Consider the following 25,261-nt stretch of genomic DNA (forward strand, 5'->3'; position numbering starts at 1 on the left):
TCCCCTTCCTCAGGGCGGCTTACCGGTAACCTTCTCGCCTGCCTCTTCGCTCTTTTTTTTTTTTTTTTTTTTTTTTTTAAAGAAAAAGTCATCGAGTTGCCACGTTGTTTTGACAAGTGGCCTCTCGAGCTTTTTCCTCTTCGCAGATCTTCCCCTCGCTCCTGCTCACCGTCTCTCACCCCGCTGAGTGGTGGATCCCTCAGGTACCGAGCTGCCAGCCACGCTGACATCCTGGATGCCATTGTGCCGCCACCTCTGAGAGTGTGTGTAAAAAGATAGAGCCGCGTAGCATAGAAGAGGAGACTACTTTTTTTTTTTGTATAGCGCGGTCTTAAATGCTAATTTTCTTGCCGTTTTGACGGCTTGAATTCTCTTCGAACGACATTTTTTTTTGCGCTTAAAACGCACATTGGAAAATGTTTGGTGTTTTCTTTCTGTCTGAGGGGGATGTATTTACAATAGGGAAGGTACGAACGCGGATTTGAACGCGAGGCTGTCCGCAAACCATGATCGGGGTTTGATTCCTCGGACATAAAAGTTACTTCTGGCGACGAAAAAGAAAAGAAAATCCGTCGAATTTTCAAGGAATTTCGCCCTGAAAGCTACAGAGTGGATCCTCCTTCGTGAAACAGGAGGACAAAGAAACAGACGACTCTCATACTGACCTAAAAATCCAACTGGTGCGCAAGAACTCAAGTAAAAGAAATAGTTACCGGACGTCACTGCAGTTCTACGAGTACGTTCGTCTTTTTTCTTTCGAGCTCTCGCCGGCGTTTTGTCTGTTTTTATGCCAAATTCAAACAATGTCTGATCATTTAACCGCTTGTGACGGACTGAATCAGCGCTACCCGTCCTTCGTCGAGGGTCAGGGATGAAAACGGGCGTCCTCTGCTCAGAAACACCGAGTGAGGACGCAGCTCTGTTCTCCCTCCTGTCCAGTTTACAGCAGCAGTTTGGAGTTAAGCCGCCGAAGCCCCGACAGCAGAGTCAAACCGTCCACTGCATCTCGGGCCAAATCCCATTTCATCTTAACTGCCTTTTCTTTTCTTTTTTTACTAGACTCACGCCGGGAGCCAAATATGGAAGTACTTCTACTTCTACAGCCAACAAAATCAGACACCGCGGAGACACCGTAACCCCCCCGTCAGCTAGAAGAGCTGCAAAAGCTGTCTCGGTCAGATACGCTCACAGAGGAGAGTCAGATTCACTTCGCGGCAGATTCGAGGAGGACACCGCGAGCTTTTCAGAATAAAACCAGCAACATGATCAGCAGTTTGGGAAAAAAAAAAAAAAAAAAAGAAGGTCAAACATCATATTAACAAGCTTTAATTCTGTTACAGAAAAAAACTTTAAAAAAAATAACCGCCGCACATCCGAGGAAAATACTAGAGAAAATCATCCCCAAAAAAATGGACAAAAAAAAAATCATTCACGTTGAAATAAAAGATAAATGTTCGGTGCTCATTTTTTTGCGATTAATCCGTTCAGGTTAAAATCAGAAATCGTGCAAAGTCCGATTTACACAGGAACTTGCCGTCAATCCACCCAGTTTTATGCAGGTCCAAGAGACACGTGTATTTGCTTGTGAGGAAGAGGAAGGGGCGGGACTTAGAAGTATTTTCAAATTAAGGCGTCTGAGGAAGCTGCAGCTTGTTCCTGAACACAAAAGTATTTATTTTTTACGACAACTGCAGCTGGATGGACAAATCTGTGTTTTTATTGAGTGTGTTAAACAGCCGGCACGAAAACACGTTAATTTCTGGGTGAAATAATTAAAGCTGCTGATATTTTGGAGGTTATTTCAAGATCTCTACGCTGTCCTTTTCTCTCTCTGCTCTCCTCTCACCCGACAAACTGGTGGAGGCAGATGGCTCCGCCCACCTCTGAGCTCTGGTTCTGTTACCAGATGGCTCCGCCCACCTTTGAGCTCTGGTTGTTGACAGATGGCTCCGCCCACCTCTGAGCTCTGGTTGTTAACAGATGGCTCCGCCCACATTTGAGCTCTGGTTGTTAACAGATGGCTCCACCCACCTCTGAGCTCTAGTTCTGTTAAGAGATGACTCCGCCCACCTCTGAGCTCTGGTTGTTAACAGATGGCTCCGCCCACCTTTGAGCTCTGGTTGTTAACAGATGGCTCCGCCCACCTCTGAGCTCTGGTTGTTAACAGATGGCTCCGCCCACCTCTGAGCTCTGGTTCTGTTACCAGATGGCTCCGCCCACCTCTGAGCTCTGGTTGCTAACAGATGGCTCCGCCCGCCTCTGGTTCTGTTACCAGATGGCTCCGCCCACCTCTGAGCTCTGGTTGTTAACAGATGGCTCCGCCCACCTCTGAGCTCTGGTTCTGTTAACAGATGGCTCCGCCCACCTCTGAGCTCTGGTTCTGTTAACAGATGGCTCCGCCCACCTCTGAGCTCTGGTTCTGTCGAAGGTTTCTTCCTGTTAAAAGACAGTTTTTCTTCCCTCTGTTGGAGTGTTTTTTTCCCTCCTAACTTATTGTTGAATTGTTGGGTTTTCTCCGTGTAAATGCTGTAAAGTTCTGCTTTAAGGACTTTAAATGTATTAAGTGCCATTAAAATAACCCGTGTTGCGATTTGGCGCTATATAAATAAAATCAAATTGAATTTCCGGTCAGTGCAGAACAACTTTTGAAACGACAAGTACGAGTCCTCACATGTAAGAGCAGTATTTGTTGGCGTACTGAGGGAAGTGTGTCAAGTTGGAGCAGGTGGACTGAAGGAGCTGAAAACTCATCTAAACCGATGTCGGTACTCTTGAATTCACACGGCCGGCTCGTGTTTACCAGCGACCGGCTGTGATGTCTCATCCTGAAACACACCAAAGGATACGAGAGAAGATCAAACGTGAGCTGACTCCGTTGCCGAGATTTCTTTTCTTTTTCTTTTTTTTTTTTAACTCTCATGTTAAAGCTAAGGTTTTTGTCAACTCAAGTGAGCGGAGAATCATTAAAACATCAAAATAGAATTTGTTTAGGCAGCGATTTTTCTTTTGAAATCACTGCAGAGATGTAAATCTTATTTTAAAATAACTTTATTTTATTTTAAGTCGGTTTCGAGAAAAGCTGCGGGAAAACCTTGAATAAATAAAGAGGAAGCACAGCTGGATGTTTTTTTTCTTTTTTCTTTGATGTCCGTTCATTCGGTCCATTTACTTCGTACAGCATCAATTCGTTACGTGCGATTAGACGTAAGCCGATTCCCGGCAGACTTGTTTTCTGATTTGGTAAATAAACCTCAAGTTCATTCAGATGCTCATTTTGTGTCGTTGACATTTCAGGCAGCGAGATGTTTCTGTAAGTTTCCCCTCAAGTTGCAGATGGAAAACATCCGTATAGCTGCGAGCAACAGGCAGAGGAAGTTGTTGGCAAAAGATAACAAGGATACGAGGAAGGAGACAGGAAATAAAGGAATAAAGGGATAAAGGGTGGAAGGAAGGAACGTTTTTACTGATGAGGAAATTGCGGATTTCCAACTGTATTCTCTGATTGTTGAAGTTGAAGATCTTTGTTGTCAATTAACGACCAGACTATTCTTTAATGCCGAGTTGAAATACCCATTTTGTGGACCTGTTCTTGGAGAGCTTGTTTCTAAAGTGTGAACCACCGTTCGAGTCACTCACGTAAATCTCTATTGCTTTTAACTTTGTCATATTCAACGAGAGAGTTTTGTCTATTTTTGAACAGTTCTTCCGGATTATTCATCGAAAGCGTGATCGTCCGACTTCAGTCGCAACACGTTCTAGCAAATGTTTCAAAATAAAAGCTTTTTTTTGAGAATTGAGGGGTTCCTCTCTAAAATAAAAAAAAAGACGACCAAAAGAAAGGACCACGGGGCTTTTATTTTGAAATAATCCCCTGCAAAGTTGAATTTGCATTTGCGTCGCCGTGGATGAATGAATACGTCTCAAATGTAATTGACGCTTCAGATCTTCAAATACTTACAAAAAACAAAAATGTATGTAGATGAATTTCAACCGGATATATACATATATTTAAAAAAAAAATGAACATCTTGTTTCCTCACTTTCTTTGAGAAACGTTCAAAGTAAATGTAAAATCCTCTTTCAGGAAACTGAACCCTTTTGGTAATGAGATGCTCTCCGGTCTGTCTCTTCTCTCTCAGGTGTACCGGAGGAAGGCGGTGGAGTTGGGTGAAAAGCTGCTGCCAGCCTTCAAAACGCCCACCGGCATCCCTTGGGCTCTGCTTAACCTCAAGAGGTAGAACACACACACACACACACACACACACACACACACACACACACACACACACACACACACACACACACACACACACACACACACACACACACACACACACACGTCCACTCCGGTGGTATTTGAAGCAGCAGGTCTGTTTTCTCTTGGGGTTTTTTTTTGTGATCGTTTGATGCTTTAAAGAGCTCCGTGGTCCGCGGCTGCGAACACCGAACTTCTTTCTGTTCGACACGCCGAGTCGAGCTGTTGTAGTTTCACATGAAGGACCGCGTTTGTCAGACAGAATTTTTTTTTTTTTTTTTTTTCCCGTCTTTCATCCGTCTGAAATGAAGCTACATTAAAAAAACGGGAAAAAAACAAACCCTGAAGTTATGTATTCTGACGAGGTTAGAGGCTGAAAGTCAGCTTTTATTAATCTGCTGCTGCCGCTACACACACACACACACAGTCCATAGTCCACTTCACCCTTTTAGTTGTCAGTCCTCCACCACTGATATGTTGCAGCTTGATTGATTACATACGCCTTGTGGAATTAATCCTCACTACAGTTCACGTTTTCCTTTTGAGTGGCCGAACATTTTTAATCTGCAGTAATTCGATTTTTAAGTGCATGCGAGGGAAGTAAAAACGCCGAGAGGGGAAAAAAAAAAAAAAAAACGGAAACCACAGCTGTTGTCCACCGTTGCATTTTTAAATCTACATCATTTATCGTAAGTGTTTATGAACCTTTTTGGGCTATTTATCGTCAGATATGTACTGAGTTCTTAGTAGGACTGACACACAGAGATCAGAGGACCTCAACGCCACCGGGAAAAAAAAGCATCTGAAGTTGTTGAATTTAAGAGGATCAATTTGTTATTGTTCCCATAGAAAGAAGCTTACTCAGCAGGTTTGGGTGGAGCTCAGCTATGTGAATAAATGTTACGAAACATGATTAAGCTCTTATATATATATTATATATATATTAATCCATATTTTATCTCCATATAGTGCCCAATACAATTTGAATCACCAAGATCTCCAACAGGCATCTCAATTTTGCTGCTTGTATCAGACTAACAGTTCAATGATATTCAATTTCTAATGATAAAGAACAGATTTAAAAAGCTCATCTCATCTTCAACAGTTACTGGTGGTTTGATTTATTCATGAAATTATTCATCTTTTTTTTTCTTATCTTAGCGAAAACAGTTTTCGTAGCCGAAACTCAACCGTAACACATTTAAAACGTGTAACATAAAAGCATAAATAATCATAATTTTTCTCAACTTCACTGACAGGAAGTATCGGGATGTAAAATATAAAGATACGACTATCTGTCATAAACAACGTTCGGAGATCCGCCTCCGTGTTTTCGCTCCAGTCCATCTGTCAATCACTACGTGATGAGGGGGCACCGTGTTGTTGTTGTTGTTGTTTTTTTTTTTTTTCTTTTCCTTAATTTTCTCTCTCTCCCCCGAGAGAGAGAGACGCGACACTCCGCTGTTTGTCAGCCGTTAATTAAAAGGCAGGTTGTCATGACGATGAAGGGGCCTGTAACAAATTAATTTTCTTTCTGCCTGTACGGGTGAATGGACGCCACCCTCCTTGTCCTTCTCCTTGAAGTGAGAGACACCCCAGGGAGTGCGTGTGCGTGTGTGTGCGTGTGCGCGTGTGTGTGTGTGTGTGTGTGTGTGTGTGTGTGTGTGTGTGTGTGTGTGTGTGTGTGTGTGTGTGTGTGTGTGTGTGTGTGTGTGTGTGTGTGTGTGTGTGTGTGTGTGCGTGTGCACCTTTACTGTATGAGCGTCTGTACACATGCACGATCCCCTGAGGCCTGAGCAGATTGCTGATGATGATGACTTTTCCTGCATGACTGAGTTATGATAGCTCGGAAGCAACACACACACACACACACACACACACACACACACACACACACACACACACACACACACACACACACACTGTCCTACACAGCCAGTGTTCAGCCAGCTGGTCAGAGTTTGACCGGCCACTTCCATAATTTTGGTCATTTATTTTACACAATTCGTTCAAAGTTATACAAATAATATTATATATTATATTCATCACAAAATACTAGTTCAAATTTGATCGCGGCCATTAAACTCCTATTTTGCATCCAATCTTACCGCACCATCAGGTTTTTAACCCGGCGAAGCTTTGAACTGGTAGTCACGTGTTCTTCAGGCGCTTCACCGCCACCTGTTGGCGGGAGTAACGCATTACAACCAGCCGCCGTTTAAAAAAAAAAAAAAAGGAAGAATTTCTATATTTTACCGGCGATCTACACGCTCTGAATAATCTGCGACACAAACCGAGCGCTCGACTCGTCTCAACGTGGGCGGGGTGTGTTTTATTCGCCTTGTGCAGGTTGGGCAGAAACGGGGCGAGAGGAGATGAAAAAAGATTTTCATAAATGTGTCGTGGGAGAGGTGGAAAAAAAAAAATCTGAAAGTACTTTTGAAAACGGGATCGTTTCGATAACCTTGATCCAGATCGAGGAGGAATAAATCGGCGAAACACAAATAGGCCCGCTTGCAAACGAGGCCCAATTATAAACTCTTCCCTTCATCTCCCCGCCCCCCTCCTTCTCTGTTTTACTTTCAATTCCTTCCTTCTTCTTCTTCTTTTAAACTTTTCCTCTCCTGTATTCCCTCTCCGTCCTGCGCTCGCTTCCATCCGTCTTACCGAGAGTGACCCAGTAAATATCTGCTTCTGTTTCAGGACAATGCTGCTGTAGATCCACTCCGCTCTTATGGCCTTGTTTCTCTTTATTCCCTCTCTGTACTTATTTTTTTTTTAATTTTCCACCGCTCTATCCTGCAGCGATACGAACGGAGCTCCCCGCAGAGCGGCCACGAGACAAAATAAGGCCACGGTTTAAAACGTGTTATTGCTTCTACGCAGAGAAAAAAAATAAATAATATGTATTGTTAATGTGTTAATATCTTTAGAGAACGAGATATAAAATGACATTTCTCTTCAGCCTGATGATATATCTGCTACTTTCCCCACCGGGACTCGTCTATCGGCTTTTTTTTTTTTTTTCTGTTCATTTCTTTAGATAAAATCTCTGTATTGAACGGCGTTAACGTCATCTTGAAAAGGACCTGATTGTATCACCGTGTACCGGCTCGTGAGTATTATGGGAAACCGAGATGTCTCGGGGAAAATCGCTCGTCTTACTATATCTGGTTCCTTAACTGGATTTGGATCTTTAGAGATTAACAGAACAACCAGGTGGAAAAGCAGAGTTCTGCTGCAAGTCTCTGGTCAAAGACTTCAAGGCTGTTTCACATCCGAAATTCTAAGTCAATACATTTTCTCCAGCAGTTATCTCGGTGTTGTCAGCTAAAGTCGCTCCTCATTATTAGTTTTCTGTCGGTAAATCTGAAAATAATCCCGTCATTAATTCAAAATTAGGCTTCAAAAAACGGTATGTTTGGTGGGTTTTGCCTGTTTGATTGACAGGACTGTAGTGCAGTCAGGATTACGCTATCGGTGGGCGTGGTTTACTGTTCTCCGGTATCCAATCAGGTCGAGTCAGACTCCTCCCCAGCTCGTCCAAATATGGTCAATTCGTAGGAATATCCTGAAATCAAAAAACGTTGTAATTCAATGCGGTACAAATGATGAAACTGTGATTTATCATAAGGGATGAAAACCAATCTGATCAACTGGTCGGCATTTGAATGACGAGCAACTAACCCGAATAAAGGGAACGTGTACAGTTATGAAGGCGCTCCGGCATTTAGGCACTGGTTGTGGAAATTCAAAATAAAAATGTTAAGGAATTATTCATCGGGGTGGGAAAGCTTGTCCTGATGTCCACTTGATTTATCTCGGAGACACTTGAAACAGGCTGAGACATTTTTGAGATCCAATAAATGGAGGGTACTGTACCTCATAAGATCCCCCGACTTAAACTTTAAAGTAAAGAAACTGCAACGATTAGGAAGTGAAATATTATATAAAATAAACACTTTTGAGAAAACTTTCTCCTCTCTTCTTTTATTCTTTGGAAATGGCTTAATTTTTTATCATTAACTTGTAAAAAAAAAAAAAAAAAGAGGAAAAGAAAATTCATCAAGCGCACGAGGAAATAATTAATTGTATATTCACTCAAAAGGCATTTTGGTTTCAGATGAAAGGTTTGGGATTAGACAAAGTTCTGAGCACTGTTAATCAAATGTGCTGTTAAATGGCGAAATAGCAATTAATAGAGAATTAACAAACAATATTAGCGACGTAAAGGCTGCTCACATTTTTTTTTTTTTATCGCCGGAAAGCTTTAGAACTATTTTCTACTCCGTCTCATCAATGTCTGCCGCCTTGTAGTAAATATGTAATGATGAATCATGTGGTTGTAAGTTGTTTTTTTTGTTGTTTTTTTGCAAAGTCAAACAATAATTTGATGACTTAAAAAATGTGACTTTATTTTCGGTAACGATCAGACAACTTCTACCTAAAGCATTGAAACGTGTAAAAAAAACAACATTGTTTGACCTCAGAGAATTATTTAGATACGAGAGCTATAAAAAGCAGTGTGTTTGGGGGGGGGGGGGCGTGTCTGTTTGATTGACGGGCCTGTGTTTCCCCCAATCAGAACGAGTTAGATTCACAGTTTGCTCCTCCCCCAGCTCGTCCAAATTATGGTCGCTTCTGGGCTCCGAAATAGCCGAAAGATGGCGACGGCTAAAATGCCGAACTCGAACCTTTTGGTTCCTACTTTTCCTCTGACACTACTTTTCTGTCTCACTTCCACACACACACACACACACACACACACACACACACACACACACACACACACACACACACACACACACACACACACACACACACAGTCGTTATCTGTTTTGGCCAGCATGTCCCATAGCTCTTCTATTAACATTCAGGCAGATAAAGCCCTTGCAAATCACTCCCATTGCACTGCATACTGACTGGCCTTAATGGGATGAGGCATTTTGTGTGTGTGTGTGTGTGTGTGTGTGTGTGTGTGTGTGTGTGTGTGTGTGTGTGTGTGTGTGTGTGTGTGTGTGTGTGTGTGTGTGTGTGTGTGTGTGTTGAGTTTTGTTGAGGTGTCTGGATCTGAAATTAGCTGCTTATCACCTCTACGGGCCTCGCGGTGATAATCGTATCCCACACACTCGCACACCATCTAACGTGAAACGTTTGAAAAACGATAGTTTAGTTTAGTTGTAAACACGGCGAGTGCTTAAAATGGCAAGTGGCAAAGAAATCGTTTTATAAAATGTTAAGTGGTACTACTGAATCAGGTATTATTTTTTTTTATTATTGTTTTATTCAGACTTTAGAAAAATCAAAAAGGGACAATATACATCACCCGTCATTACAGACTGCAATAACTTTTGGAAAATATCCACTTTCCCGTCAAACTGCCGCTAAAATCAATACCATCATCTTAATGCCGTTGCGACTCTTTTGCCTCGGCCCTCAAAAGATGTCAGTTTCGGGGCCGACTTGCTTAGCGAAAGGGCTCCGAGACTGAAGAAATCAATCCTGGGCTCTTTGGGGTTTTGGCGTTTGATTAATAGGTCTACATGGAGAATGGCTCTATTAGTGCAGCCTAGTGGGGTTGTCACACTGGGTGACCCCGCCAAGTGCCACTCTGTCACGGAGCCTTGTCTTTCGACATGTGACGGGAAAATGAACTCGTTAATCCACAGAGGGGCTTTTTTCTTTTCTTTTTTTTTCCCTTCTGCTCAGCAGAAAACTGATGACAACCACGTAATAAGATTTAAGGCAAGCCGGCTTGTACTTTCATTTGAAAGCTACTTTAGAGTAGGACGGATCCTTAAAGCTTTATATAGATGTGAAGTAGAGCTGAGTGTCATCAGCATATAGCAGCAGGAGAGGAACAAGATCGAGAGATTGATGGTGGGAAGAAACCGGTTGAAGGAGAACAAACTTTACCTCAGTGATCTTTTCTGTGTATGTTTTCACAGGTAGGTGCCAAATGATTAAAAAAAAAAAAAAAAAAAGGCTGATTTTGACAGATGCAGGGCACAGAACATCAATAAAACAGTACAAAAAAACATATCTAGAAATTGAAGTCCAATAAAAACAAAGCTACTCTAAGATGTCGTGGACCTGTGATGATTGACGGGCGTCTGATCCCACTTCCAAAACTAAAAAAAAAAAGCTCAAATTTTAGATGCACAAGTTCTGTTAAAATGACATTTGTTCATCTGGTGAAACATTTCAACATTTTATTTGTATTTTTTTTGTTGTTGTTGTTGTTTTGCCAGGTTCGTGGTTTGTCACCTTTTAGATCGTGGTGTCCAAAACCTTATCAGCAAAACACATAATGGGGGCAAATTGTAGGCTTTTTACATATTGAAGAAATCTCCACCTGTCAGATTACGTCATGTTTGTCTGATGGGAGTTAATTTCAAGCAAGCAAACGACTTATATCCAATATTTAACACAATATCAGTATTTTATTTTTAGGGTCCTTGTTATTTTCCAGCTAAGACTGGCTGTAGGGGTCTCGCTGGATTAACAACAGGGAGGGACCCTCATAAGTGTTTTTCACCAAGGCCACAGTTATGATAATACACACATGTACTTGCAGCAGACACATCGGTTGGTGTTGGTAACAACACGGCTCTCGCGGCCCTGAAGGACTTTTAAAGAACAAAGACACTCATTCTCTTCGCAGCAGCCCGAAGGCAGCTGGACGGCAGCCATGATTTAAGTCCTCTAATTAAGTTGCTAACTGCGAATCTATCGCAATTCGCTTTTTCTTTTTTTTTTTTGTCCCCGAAGCCCCGAAGGAGGAAAAAGTAGGATAGATTTAAAAAAAAAAAATTTGAAGGCAGAGGGTGGAAGAAATTCAGTCGCAGAAAATCAGGAGTTAAAGAGAGGTCAGGGACCAAAAGAGAAACACCCCGAAAAATAAAATAAAAAATGAGAGAATTGAGCCAAAATATAGGTTTCATCCAACCTCAGAGAAACGGAGGAGCGCTTCCTGACATGAAATCAGAGGGCACGTCGCTGTGTGATGTTCTAATTTACAGAGATGAAATGACTCTTCTTTTTTTTTTCATGTTTTTCCAGGTTACCGCCTGCCAGGCACCACAGATTTAAAAAATAAAAAAAAAATTAAATCTCTGTTGCCGGCTCAGCGGAGTCCACCGGAGGGTTTAAAACTAGCGGGGTATGATATTGTTAGTTTTTACAGCACGTAAGGAAACGGCTAACGGTGTGAGAGGTCGAACGATACGAGGAAGAGGACAGGAATCCGTCCTCCAGTGGAAACTGTTTTAAATCACAGCGGCGTCATTCTGTAATGACCCAGTTTTTCTTTCTTTTTTTTTCTGGGTCGAGGCTTTCGATCCGGAACTGAGCGTAAACCGCTTCGATCCGAGTTATCTTTGATTATCTAAGATAATGGGAAAGAGTACTTCACAGGGTATAAACAGTTGTTGAAATGTTAACACGGGGCCGGACGCTCCCAGCTGGGGAGTCGAAAAAATGTTTACGACTCAGTCGGCCTGGTCACATCCTCTTCTTTGTTTTGTTTTGTTTTTTATGGGGGTGGGGGGGGTGGTGGGGTTACATTTCTCAGCTGTTTGTCCGGAGGCAGCAACACTAAGCGTGAGGGGGGGGGGGGGGACAAAAGACATACAGCGTAGTACTGTTGCATGGGAATATTGTATAGATGCCAAATATCGATATTTTATGATATAAATGAATGAATTCTCAAGTGCATGCAACATTTTGGGTTTTTCTGACAGCGTTGTTGAGTCTGTGGCAGACGGTCCCCAAAACAAAAATAAAACAAAAACCTTGGATAAACGTAGAGGCTAAAATTGTACTCTTAACCTCCGAAAAATGAGTTTCGGAGCTTTTCGGCTTTTTTTCAGCGGGAGTTTGATCAACTGAATCGAGTTGTCAAGAAATTTTAATTGTAGATGTTTCGAGTTCAGTTTTTCTGTTTTTTTGGGGGGTTTTTTCCCCTCTGTTGGTTTAAAAGCTGAGACTCGCAATACTGTATGTTATATATTAAAAACAAATAGTGTCAGACAACCCGTTATATTAAGAGAAAATAAGAACGAGGTCATGTGTGATTAAATTCTACCTCGTTTGATCTGATATTGACTTGATGATGGATCGAAAACAGAATAAAATGCGAGCCGAGGAAATGAATTTCACTCTGTCATGAAGTGCTTCACTTCGCCAAAACAAACAGCATCACATCACTTCTGTGGGAGCTGAACGATGTTGACCGATCTCATGATTCATAATGAAAGATGGTGCAAAGCCTCGAATAATCTCTTAAAAGTCTTCTCGTTGGTGGTCGTCAGGACATTTGAGTATCATTCGCAAAAGGAGTTGTAATATTTTTTTTGACAGTGTACCAGATAGCATGAATACGGCCGGGTTATAAAAACATGAGTCATCGGCTACATAACATGAAAAGAATGAATTCAGTAAAACGTTGTTTATTCAGCCAGAGTTTAATATGAATCTTGGTACCACTGCCTGTTGTGTAAATTAAGCCCACTGAGTTTACAGAGAAAGAATTTCCACAACAGAAAATTGTCCCATCGATTGTTTTCTATAATTGTTTTGTCTGTTATTTTCTTTTTCTCTTCTTATTCCGCGTGGATGAATGACCCCCCCCCCCTCCATGGGAATATATAACTGGAATTCAATTTTCATATAATATGCAATGTAATGTTTTTACGCGTCACAGGTCTTATTAAATTAATTAAATATTGTGACCCGTTTGGCTTAAAACCCGAGCGGCGGCGAGCGAGACCGTTTTTTTTTTTTTTTTTTTAACACGTGACACGGTGCTAAAATCTTAAAAATACACGACTCCATCGATGTCTTTGTTTGAAGCCGATTTCTCGGTGACGACCGGACCGAGCTAGCTGTTGTGTTTCTGTGTGCTGCAATTGTTCAGTTTTGAGAAAAGATCTCTCGAAAGCATTGAAACACACTGGAGCTGGTCCCCGTTGCTAGGGCCGTTGCTAAGGCCCGGACTACTTCCCGGAGCACTAAACGCTCCCGACGCCACATCCGCTTCTGCTGGCGCGACTTGGTTGTTTTTCCAGTTCCTAGTCGTACCCCGTTTGGATTTGAGTTGAGGATACAACATCTCCCACATTAATCAGCGTCTACAACCGAGGGTTTTTTTTTGTTTTTGTTTTTTTTTCTTCTTCCAAGTGGTGTTTACTGACCCCGATGTCCCTCCGCTCTCCTCCTGACGCCGCAGCCGGTGTTTGGTTGACTTGATTAAATCCGCGGTGTAATGGAGAACAAATTATGGCTCGTGGAGTATGATGAGTTGAAGAAGGAGGATAATTAGTATGTTCATCCACCTCTGAAGAGATACGTGTGTGCTGCTCTTCTCCCAAATCACACTCCTTCTCTGACCCCCCCCCTCCTTCTGTGTGTGTGTGTGTGTGTGTGTGTGTGTGTGTGTGTGTGTGTGTGTGTGTGTGTGTGTGTGTGTGTGTGTGTGTGTGTGTGTGTGTGTGTGTGTGTGTAGTTCGCGTGTCCACACAGACGTCCTGCTGTGTGTTTCACAGCGTGGTGAATAGTTAATATGTATTCATGAGTAGTTAGTTGAAGCATCGCCATCCGGAGCCATCAGTCCTCGGCCTGGAAGTGATCTGTCAGTGGCTTTAATGATCCAGTACACACACACACACACACACACACACACACACACACACACACACACACACACACACACACACACACACGCGCACTGGTTGCGAGGTCTTCCGTCCTTGTCGGCCGTGGCGGGGATGGCGGCTCTTCACATATGGCCCGGGAGCCCGGCGCACCGTCATCGTCACGGCAACGTCGTCGGCACGGAGGAGTTGTGATTGACAGACAAATAAACCCCGGCGGCGATACGATCTGCTACCAAACAACGTGACACACAAAGTTGGTCGTAAATGCGACAGGTGGAATATCACGGATGGCCTTTTGTTTTCTTCTTTTGAATCAATTTTAAGAATCTGTTTGTAGACGTCACTTAAAGCCAGAGACAACTTTGTTTAAATCTAAATTACAGAAGCATTTTAGGAGTCTTCACGATTTAAAGTGTCACCGTTGAGTCTCTAAGACAAAGTTTCAAACTGACTTTTTTTTTATGACGACTCATCGCCAGTTCAAGACAAACAGGTTTCTTTTGTCTTGAGAAACGTAAACAAGTTGAAACGTGTTTTTTTTTTTTTTAAATGTGCTTCCGCGTGTAGCTTAAAAGTTCAAGATGATTTGTTATAATTTATCGTGAAAATGCTTCAAAATAGCAAGTTTAAGTTTTTAAGTTTGTCTCTTTTGCACTTTTGGTTGAAATTCAGTATATTTTTGTTACTTTATTTTTATATTAACCAGAACTTGCGTCTCCCTCTGCTTCTGTCTGTGTCCAGCGGTATCGGTAGAAACTGGCCGTGGGCATCGGGTGGCAGCAGCATCCTGGCCGAGTACGGCACCTTACATCTGGAGTTCATGCACCTCAGCAAGCTGTCGGGAAATCCGGAGTTCGCTCAGAAGGTAACAAAACCGGAGAAAACGAGAACACTTAGGGTTGTTTTTTTTTTTTTTTTTTTACATTTGGTGGCTGCCCAAAGTTTTGTTTTGTGCATAAACAACTTGTATGTTTTAAATACGACGTAGAACTTTAAAGTGGCATTTGTCTTCTTTCTTTTATTATCAGGTCATGAACATCCGTAAAGTGCTGAATCGGCTGGATAAACCTCAGGGCCTCTACCCAAACTACCTGAACCCCAACAGCGGCCAGTGGGGCCAACGTAAGTCCTCCTCACCGCCTCTATCGCTTCCGCTCTGCTGAAAACGCCAAGCTGGGGGGCGCTAGTGAGCGTTTTGGAGCCGGTATACCGAATACACTTCTTTTCACATATAGTTTGTGTGTTGATTGTTAAAATCTGAAAACAAAAACAAAAAAAATCTTGAAAGAAAAACGCATATTTTTGAACAATTTTTTTTTTTAAATGCCGCACTCGGGGAAAAATATCTACTCTACAAAGTAGTGCTTGAATATCGCAGCTTCACCCTTAAACATTCAGATGAGCGGTAAATTCACCAGATAACGTAGTGAGAAAGCCAACAAGCTGGAATTTGAATTTAAAAAAAAACATTTACTTCGGTGTCCCTCAAGGCTCGACTCTGGTGCTCGGGTGTTTTCTTGTTAGTTTATACTTCTTACTTGGATCAATCGTTTGTTATTATAATATCCTGAAATATTGTTACGTACTTTAAATTAGTGAAGGCTTTCCCTCCGATTTGTCACATTTCACGTGTATCTCATGGCACAAATTTCCTCCACAACAGTTAAGTGTGTAATTAAAGTAAGAATCGCAGGCTGAAATCTTTCGGGTTAATAATTAAATGGACTTTTGAGTCCGATACCGGAAACACTAATAAAGATTTGCATTTATCACTCGAAGAATGTCACGAAGGTTAGACTCTTTAGACTGTTTGGTTGTCCGAAATGACACCAAAACACTCAATGCATGCAAATTACAACTTGTCTGGATTACTGCTTTGCACTTTATGTCGATCTTTCCCAGAAAACTCTTCCACACGTGTAATTTGAACCCGAATAACCGCAGAACGCAACATACTACTATTATCATCATTACACTGTCTGCAGCTCGGAGTGACGGTTTTAAAGGTGTTAATTATATTTTAATTTGTCCGCGTTGTGCATAAATCATCTTTTGCCACAACAATACTTCGTCCCCTGACTGCGCTCAAGTACACCGACTTGTTTTTTTGTTTACTACACAATGATTCAGAACCAAAACCTGCCTGTGTTTGTTTTGATAATTAATCCACCTCTCAAGTCGTTTTTTTAAGCAAATATGGTCAAAAAAATACTTCACTGGTGTCAGGTTTTAAAATTTTATATTAAACTTGTGTACTTTGTCCTTTATGGCAGCAAATTGGACGCAATTATTATAAATATTAATACATCAGTTTGGGTTCATATGCATAATATTCCTAATATTTTATTACATTTTATGGCCCAAACAATTAAATAATGAATTGATAAAATAGCCATCAGATTAATAAGCAATGAAAATAATGGTTACTGCTACTACTGTAAATTAAACTTAATAGTGAGGCAGCTTTTAGTTTGTGACCATTTGTTTTCAAATTTGGGCTGTATGTCCTTTTGCAGATGAACGTATATATAAAAGTGATTGTCGTTTTCCATCATTTAAAATTCATTATTACTTCATCTAACATTCAGTTTTTCTTTCAATCCCTCTTAACTCCTTTTGAATTCTCTTGAATAATGACTTTTGAAAATCACATCTGATTACAGTTTTCTGTTCGAAGAAGCACCGTTGTAAATAACGTGTTGTTATGCTAGAGGTGGTAACCCCCGGCAACGGTGACTGACTATAATTTAAAGCAAAAATTTCGAATGATATATTTACCTGAAGTTTACGGCACCGATAGAGATACATTGCAGTGAGGTGCGCCGGCGGTAGAGGCAGCGCCGTCGCCCTCTCGTCTTCCTCTGCTCTTCCTCCTCATCGTGTCTCGTCACACTTTTCTATTTGAACCCCGCTGACTCACTTTACATTTCCCGTGAACCTGCCAGTCACCACCACCACCACCACCCCACCCCACCCGTGTCATCGCCAATTGTGTTTCGCGCTCCCTCCGCCGCCCGATTCCTCTTCCTCCGACGTGTCCGTGTCCTTTCAGACGGGTGGCAGGCAACGGGCTGTAATTTTAAATCCATTATCAGACTCTTCAAACCGTGCGGCTGTAACAGGTAATGATAATAATGATAGAGGGGTGATACTGGATGGAAGAGGAAGAGAAATGGAGGCGCTGAGTATAAAGGGAATACAAAACATTTCTTTTTTTTTAATACGCAAATGTAGAAAGAGAGGTGCATGCTCGGAGATCAATCCGCTGCTAAAAGCTCGTCCTAATGACGGCTGTTAGATGATGGGAGAGATGATGGAGGAAACTCAGCTGAGGAGATCTATGGAAAAGGGACGCTTCACAAGAGTGGGCGTGAATTTAAAGATTTCAGCCTAAAAGCTGCTTTAATCATTTTTGACCACTAGAGGGCAGAAACGGCTCACGTTTATTTTAGAGTTTTAGAGCTTCCATATATATATATATCTATATATATATATATATATATATATGACATCCAGGCCTCCCGTTTGAAACGCTGCTTTGCATTCGAAGAAGTAGAGAATCATCGTGTTCTTTGTCATTTAATTAGAGTCTGAACTGATTAGTAAGAACAACATGCAGAGGCGCAAATGAAGACTGAAATCGCCTGAAACAGCAAAGTTGTTTTTCCTTCTTTTTGTTTAACTCTCCTTCTCGCTTGTAGGACTTTCACATTTGAAATAAATGAAGTGGAATTACTTTTCCTGCTCAGATTCCCAAGCGCCCATTTTATCTTAATGGTATCACGTGTGGCTCTAAATCAGAAATCCATACATCTGGTTTTTATTATTTTGTGTTTTTATACCCACTTATACGCTTTCAGCTTTTATTAGAGTTCTTTATTAGAGTCGGGTTTTGAGGGTTTTTTTGTGTTTTGTTTTTTCTTTTTTTCTTTTTTGCTGGTGTCTGTGATGGTTAAATGTGGAACTGCACCTCCGGTCAACTCGCTTTTTTTTTTTTAATTATTATTGTCCTTCACACTGAAATAAACAAAGACCCTCCTGAAACGCACGGTTGTAATCGCAGGCATTTAGCTGACACTCTTAACCAGAGCTGGTAACTTGTGTTTTCATCCGAGCACTTTATGCAAATGACGATATTCAATTAGCAGTTTGAGTTCAAACCAAAGAAAAAGGAAAACAGTCAGGGAAAAAAAAAAAATCTGTAATTATGCAGTCGTGATGGGGAATGCGCTCGCTGAATAAATTATAACCCAGGGATGTTTGCAGCCTAACGTCGTCTGAAAAATATCTCGACACCGCAGCTTTCCTGAAGTGCTCTCCGTCGTCTATGTAACACCCACTCGTGTGTACGTGGAGTGTTTTTTTTTGTTTGTTTGTTTGTTTGACCGCTCAGACAGACAGCTCGCAACACAAACTCGTTGTCACGGTTTCCGGCCTCGCTCTGCGTTTTCTAATAATATATCAGAACCGTGTGTTGCGCAAATGCATTTATAATCACAGACAGCTGAAATGTCGCCTGGCAGATCGCTGAAGCTCTATTTTTATTTTATTTTAAAGTGGGATGTCGTGTCTCTCGATTGGCTCGTGGCTTCTGTTTATTATTGAACCTGTAAAAGGGCACGTAGCCTTAAAAAAAAAAGACAAAAAAACAAATCTTCAACCATCGACGTGATCACGGCTGACGTTTAATCTCTGCACTCCACAAACAGGGAGGGGGGGGCTGTTAACGACAGCATGCATGCATATGGATGAGCCTTCACTGATGATCTGCAGGACAAATGCAGAAATGCGACGGGGCTGACACACACACACACACACACACACACACACACACACACACACACACACACACACACACACACACGCATAATACTGTAGTAAATCACAGGCTGCAGGTACGCTCTCTTCACGTTACATCCAGGCCTCCTGTCACGTGAGGATGATCTGTGGATGGTAGTTGTGATTTAACCCAGCAGACCTACAGGCCTGTTTGTGTGTTTGTGTGTGTGTTACACACTTGTGTTTATGTGTGTGTGTGTGTGTGTGTGTGTGTGTGTTGCAGATCACGTGTCTGTGGGCGGCCTGGGCGACAGTTTCTATGAGTACCTGCTCAAAGCCTGGCTGATGTCTGACAAGACGGACGAGGAAGGCAAGAAGATGTACTACGACGCGCTGCAGGTAACACACACACACACACACACACACACACACACACGCACACACACATCAGAGAGCTCATCAGTCAGACTTGAGGTCGAGAGCAAAAACAGACGGCAGGATTGTTCTTCGTTTCAGTCGTAGACTTTACGATCATCAGCTGATCAACGAGTCGAGCGATCGGCATTTTAATCGTTACCCTTAAAGACAGCGAGCTTGAAACTGCGCACGAAACAAACGATCAAATCGATGAAAACGCCAACTTTTAACGTCGTAATATGGAGCGTATAAATCTTTAATAACTTTCTGTTTAGTCTCTATTGACTGAAAATTCTTTAAAAAAAAAAATAAATAACGTCTGTGTTGTTGTTTTTTTCTGAAAGCTCTGATGCTATTGCCATTTCATTATCAATATATGTGAATTACCCCCCCCCCCCCCCGCCGCCGCCCCTCCCCTCCCTCCTCCTTCACTAGAAAACTGAGTGTTATACATACAGCCGGTGACCTCTAGTTTGAGTTTCATACGAGCGTGTTTGCTAAGCCGCATGGATTTACACTCGGCGGGGGTTTCGGCTTCCCTCCGACTCGTAATAAACACTCTTTGGATAATAGCGGACAACAAACCCGAGGTCGGCTTCAGATGTTAAAAGAGTGGTCACGCTGGGGTAATTATTTCTGTCTGCGGGCCACAGCGCTGGAAATCTAGTAGCCCGGACGACCTTGAAGTTCGCCGAGCGCTCGCTCGTTTTATCGGGATTAAAAAAAAAAAAAAAAATCCTCTGTAGATTTGATGTTTTTTTGTTGTTTTTTTTTTGTTCGCCTAAATTTGTGATTTTTATCTCTCGTAATCCCGATAAGCGAATTTACACGCACGTATAACAAGACGGAGACGGGAAGAACATGAAATAAACCCAGAGGACGCAGCGTTAAAACAAACCGTCAACTTAAGTCGTGGCGACGGGTCTCAGCTGTTTCCGGAGCACGCCGGGGGGGGCGGGGGGAGGGGGGGCATGAATTCAACATGCAGGGGATACTTTACCCATAATCCCTCTTGATCTCGGAGGATTATGGGCATTCTTGAGTTTTATTTGTCGAGGAGCGGCCCGGGAAGGAGGGAAGCAGCCGGACATGGATCCGACACACTGAAAATAATGATTTTAGTCGGTTGTGTTTAATCTGGGTTGAATTAAAGGGTCAACTCGCCCAAAATACATCAAATACTTGTGTTTTTGTCTTTTATCTGGAGCGCTAAGTAATCCGGGCCGAGAATATGAGCTCATCTAGAGCTGCAATATTTAGTCAATTCATTAATCAGAACATTTTCAGTGGCTTTTTTCACGATCAGTTCACGACCCTTTTTTTTTTGTTTTTAGGGAAATCTAGCGATCTAGTCATAAACTCATAATTTATCCATCAGGCGGTTTAGTTACCTGTAGATGAAAAGTACATATGTGAGCAGAACACTATTTTTTTTTTTTTTTTTTTTTTTAAATGATTGAGAACAAGATCGGCTTTTCGTTGGTTCTAGAAAGAGATGTTGCTCCTCTGTCATTAAAATATTTTTTCTCCACGCGTTCATGCACCTGACGTTCCTGTTTATCTGTTTTTTGACAATACAATATTGATACGCGGCGTCCGTGTTTTGATACAATAATGTGATACCGACGTAGACTGGATATAAAAGCGGACGTAGCTCGATGAGGTGGATGCGGAAGCGTCTTAAGCTGCAATACCACCGAGTGCCACTAGAGGGTGCCTCCAAGAAAAGCCTCCATAGACTCCCATTCAACTTCTCTCATGAAATTCTAAGTCAATAAAATGTCTCCACCTGTTATCTCGGTGTTTTTAGCTACAGTCGCTCCTTCTTATTAGTTTTCTGGAGGTTCATCTGAAAATAATCCCTCATTAATAAGAAAATAAGATTAAAAAAGATGTGTTTTTTGGGGGGGCGTGTTCTGTTTGATTGACAGGCCTGTGTTGCAGTTAAAACGTTCAGATTGACGCCGTTTATTATCGTGTCTTTTTAAGGCGATAGAAACCAACCTGATGAGGAAGTCGAGCGGCGGGCTGACCTACATCGCCGAGTGGAAGGGGGGCCTGCTGGAGCACAAGATGGGTCACCTGACCTGTTTCGCGGGCGGCATGATCGCCCTGGGGGCCGACGGGGCGCCCAGCGACAAGACGGGCCACCAGATGGAGCAGGCGGCCGAGATCGCCCGCACCTGCCACGAGTCCTACGCCCGCACCAGTAAATACGCGTTTCATTCAATCCTCGGATTTATTTTCAAAAGAAATCTCTTTTTTTTTCTCGAAAATTCGTCTTTTTTTTTTTTTTTTTTTTTTATTACCCAAATCCACATTTTTTCTACAAAGCTAAAGATTATAAATATTTATAAATATTGACTGCTTTTAAAGTTATTTTGCTCGACTTTATTGTCACATCCTTTAAACTGGGAGATTTAAAATTAGTTTTTCTTACAAAGAAAAAAAGTCATTTTACTGTCTTTTAAAGGTGTTTTTCGCGTCTTTTATTTTTAATCTTCAAATCACGTAAATTGGATTTTTTTGTTTTCTTTCTCCTTTGTATTTAAATCCATCCTGAAGTCGGGCGCTGAGTCACCGGGCTGAATAGCGTTATTTCCTTTGAGCGAACGCTGACCTGAAGTTTTGCGACGTTGTTCCGCGCCGACATCCATAACTTACCCTAACATCATGTAAATATCTGGATAAATAGCATAAGGTCAAAAGGGATGAACGTCCCTGAAGCTGCCGTTTCTTTATTTTTTTTTATTTTTTCTCCTCCTCTTCCTCCTTCGTAGATTTGAAGCTCGGCCCGGAGGCGTTTCGTTTCGACGGCGGGGTCGAGGCCATCGCCACCCGTCAGAACGAGAAGTACTTCATCCTGCGCCCCGAGGTCATCGAGACCTACATGTACATGTGGAGGTTCACCCACGACCCCAAGTACAGGGAGTGGGGCTGGGAGGCCGTTCAGGTGACGCGCCTTCGCTTATTCAAAAAGGACTTCTTGTGATATTTCATTTAAAAAATATAAATAAAATAGGAAGTCGAGAGATTCTGTCAAAAAAAAAAAAAAAAAAATGGAATTAGCTGTCAGTTTTCCAGAGAAGAAAAACAACAACAACAAACGAGGAAGAAAGAGCGAACGAGAAGGTCAATTTATTTAACTCAAGTTTTTATATTATAGCTTCACCCCCCCCCCCCCCCCCCCCCCCCGAGGTTCTGTGATATTTTTAAGTACGTAAAGAGCTTCATCGACGTTGCCGGTCACCGATTGGCCCTTCCTTCCTTCCTCTTCTCTTCATCGCCATCTTCCTCTTCCTCCCCGTTTCTGTCCGTCTTCAGGCCTTGGAGCAGCACTGTAAAGTAGAAGGAGGCTACAGCGGCATCAGAGACGTCTACGCTTCCTCTCCGAACCACGACGACGTGCAGCAGAGCTTCTACTTGGCCGAGACGCTCAAGTAAGACGGACACACGCGCACTCACACACACACACACACACACACACGCACACACACACACATTCAAATTGTCATGGCAAATGAGACACGCAGAGATCAGAGGACGCAAACACAGCAGAGACTCCCGGCACTGAGCTGGAAACAAACGTGTGCTCGTATAGTCGGTAAATAACATGAATACAAATATTTTTCAGCGGGATTGCAACAGAGGGGGCGGAGCTACAAGGAGCCAGTGAGAGATGCTGACTTTTCAAATTAAAAGCCCCTCCGGTTTCATAGGTTTCCAGCCATATGCCAGTTTTTTTTTGTTTTTTTTTTTTTTTTACTTAGATGTGTTTCTTTCAGTCCCCCTCCCCCCTTCAAAATGTGTTATTGTTTTCATGAATAAGCTTATTCAGATGGTTTGGGTGGAGTTCAGCTATGTGAAAGATACCTCGCTCGCCCGCCTTACAGCACTATTATAAAGTGATTAAAAAAAAAACAGGGTTTCTATGTGTGTGTGTGTGTGTGTGTGTGTGTGTGTGTGTGTGTGTGTGTGTGTGTGTGTGTGTGTGTGTGTGTGTGTGTGTGTGTGTTTCTGCACACGCAAAGGAAAAAAAAAACACGGAGGAAAAATTTGCTGTCTTTATCTGTATTTCACATCAAGTGTGTTTGATCCAGCTGCAAAACAGTTTGTTGTTCATTTCAACTGCTTTTTAATTAAGCATTTAAATATATATATATATATTTTGTTTTTTATTTAATGTTCATTTGCATAATGACAAGTGTGTAGCTTTTAGCCATTTATAGCCGCGGCTAATTTTGCCACGCCGGTCCATAATATTGGCTTTTAAAATACATAAAAACTCAACTTACAACACCAGAGACGGTACGAATAAAATAAAAACTCAACAACAAGTGTAAAATTTTAGGACCCAAAACGCAACGGGAAAATATTAACGATTAGCGAACGAATACAGAAACGCAGAATAATTTCAGTTTAAAATGATCCAAGTCGGAGTTTGTCGGTAAAAAAGTTGACAAAAAGACGTTTGTCCATCGAGCCTGTTTACGTGAGGATTTATAAATACGTTTGAAGATTAGCAAATTCAATAAAAAAAAAAAATTTAAATCACCAACATCACCGAATCAATACACCGATTATTAATGTTTATTTCCAGACATCCGACGTTAAAATGAGAAATGGATGTTGGTTTTTTTTGTTGTTGGTTTTTTTATGTCGGCTTCGTTAAACACTTCGAAGGGGAAAAAAATAAAATGTCTCATTTGCATTAATCTCATTAAAGTGACAGAAGAATCTGTAACTTGACCACCAGGCTTTTTTTTTTTTTTCCACTGGGAGAGTTCAGAAGAATCGGACTGAAGTTTATTGATGTGCCAGTTGTTGTGGTAAAAAGAAAGAAATGGACTTTCTTTAAAATGAGCCCGACCTCGAGGGTTCCCTGTTAGAAACAGAAGTACACCAAAACATTTTGATTTGTTGAACTCACACAGTTTCTTCCAAAGACCAGAATATTTCTGTGTACGAGTTATTTGTTTGTTTTCCCCGGCCGTTGCCTCAGTAACGCTCCTTGTGTCCCTCGTGTTCGTCCTCCAGGTACCTCTACCTGCTCTTCTCCGACGACGACCACCTCCCGTTCGAACACTGGGTCTTCAACACCGAGGCTCACCCGCTGCCGGTCATCAGGAAAGACCCGACGGACGGACCCAACGAGGTGGAGTGAGCGGACCTCCGCCCCGTCCCGACTCCGGCCCGTCCCGACTCCGGCGCCGACGAGTGCGGGGAAAAACCTCTGATCCTGTATATCTGAGCCTCCGGCCGTCCGTCTTGTCTGAACGGGTTTCACCGTTTCCGTGGTTACAGACGCGACTCCGTCGGATTTCACTTTACTTTTTTTTTTTTTTTTTTTTTTTTTGGGGGCCTCTGGTTGAGCTGAATTAAAGCAGCATATTTACTGCTGGATAACGTGATAGCTTTCTTCAAAAGAAATAAAAAAATTTAACAAATCCTCCTCGTCACGAGTTCAGATTCACAAAACGGTGAATTGCGTCACAATAAAAAATAATAATAATTTTAAAAAATGCGGTTTTCTTTCGCTTCTTGGGTTTGTCAGTTCAATCCGAAGCGCCTATCGCCTGTCGTCCTATCACGTTATTCATCGGTGGCTTTGTTGTTTCCGTAGCGACGGCGCCGTCTCTTTACCTGTTCGTTTTTCCGAGGAGGAGCGCGGCGACGGATACCAAACGTAATCTGAACGTTGAAAGGCGACCCCGGGGGATTGTTTTGGGACCGAGGAGCACGAAGTCGACTCCGAAGGACTTCACGTGTTGTTTTTGTTTTTTGTTTGTTTTTTCCTTCTGCTGTAACGCTTCCACTCCCGAAACGGGAAAATAACAGTTTTCCTGGCGCCGAACGCTGGCGCCCGCCTCCTCTCAGCTTTTCCCGGTGTCGTCATGGGAACGCTGGGCTTTTCTTCCGCTCCCATCGCCATGTTTACGCCAAGCTTCTTCTTCTTCTGATGTTTTATCTGTATCTCTGATGGCTTTTTGGATTTATTTCTGTTTTGTCATATTTGAAACGGGGGGGTTCAACTTTTATTTTATTTTTTATTTTATTTTTTTTTCTCCCCCTCTGTGTGTGTGCTCGATTTTCCGTAACTTAATCTCGTCTTTTCTAGCTGGTTAAAAAAAAAAAAAAAAAAAATCAAAAAAAC

At 42.1% G+C, this 25,261-nt stretch overlaps 1 protein-coding gene across 1 annotated transcript in view; it reads left to right on the plus strand.

Annotated features, from left to right (window-relative positions):
• The window catches only part of man1a1 (mannosidase, alpha, class 1A, member 1), a 93,945-nt gene extending 69,308 nt beyond the window's left edge, over window positions 1-24,637 (plus strand). The window contains exons 5-12 of the mRNA XM_069719084.1: window positions 4,140-4,234; window positions 14,653-14,776; window positions 14,940-15,033; window positions 18,974-19,089; window positions 21,097-21,316; window positions 21,888-22,060; window positions 22,432-22,547; window positions 24,145-24,637. Of these exons, the coding sequence (XP_069575185.1) occupies window positions 4,140-4,234; window positions 14,653-14,776; window positions 14,940-15,033; window positions 18,974-19,089; window positions 21,097-21,316; window positions 21,888-22,060; window positions 22,432-22,547; window positions 24,145-24,271 (1,065 nt within the window). The 3' untranslated portion in view covers window positions 24,272-24,637. The remainder of the gene's footprint in view (window positions 1-4,139; window positions 4,235-14,652; window positions 14,777-14,939; window positions 15,034-18,973; window positions 19,090-21,096; window positions 21,317-21,887; window positions 22,061-22,431; window positions 22,548-24,144) is intronic.
• The last annotated feature ends 624 nt before the right edge of the window (window positions 24,638-25,261 follow it).

The sequence above is a fragment of the Brachyistius frenatus genome, unplaced genomic scaffold, assembly GCF_029030835.1.
Source record: "Brachyistius frenatus isolate BFR_SWC_R1_liver_20210118 unplaced genomic scaffold, ASM2903083v1 Contig_205, whole genome shotgun sequence".
NCBI lineage: Eukaryota > Metazoa > Chordata > Actinopteri > Embiotocidae > Brachyistius > Brachyistius frenatus.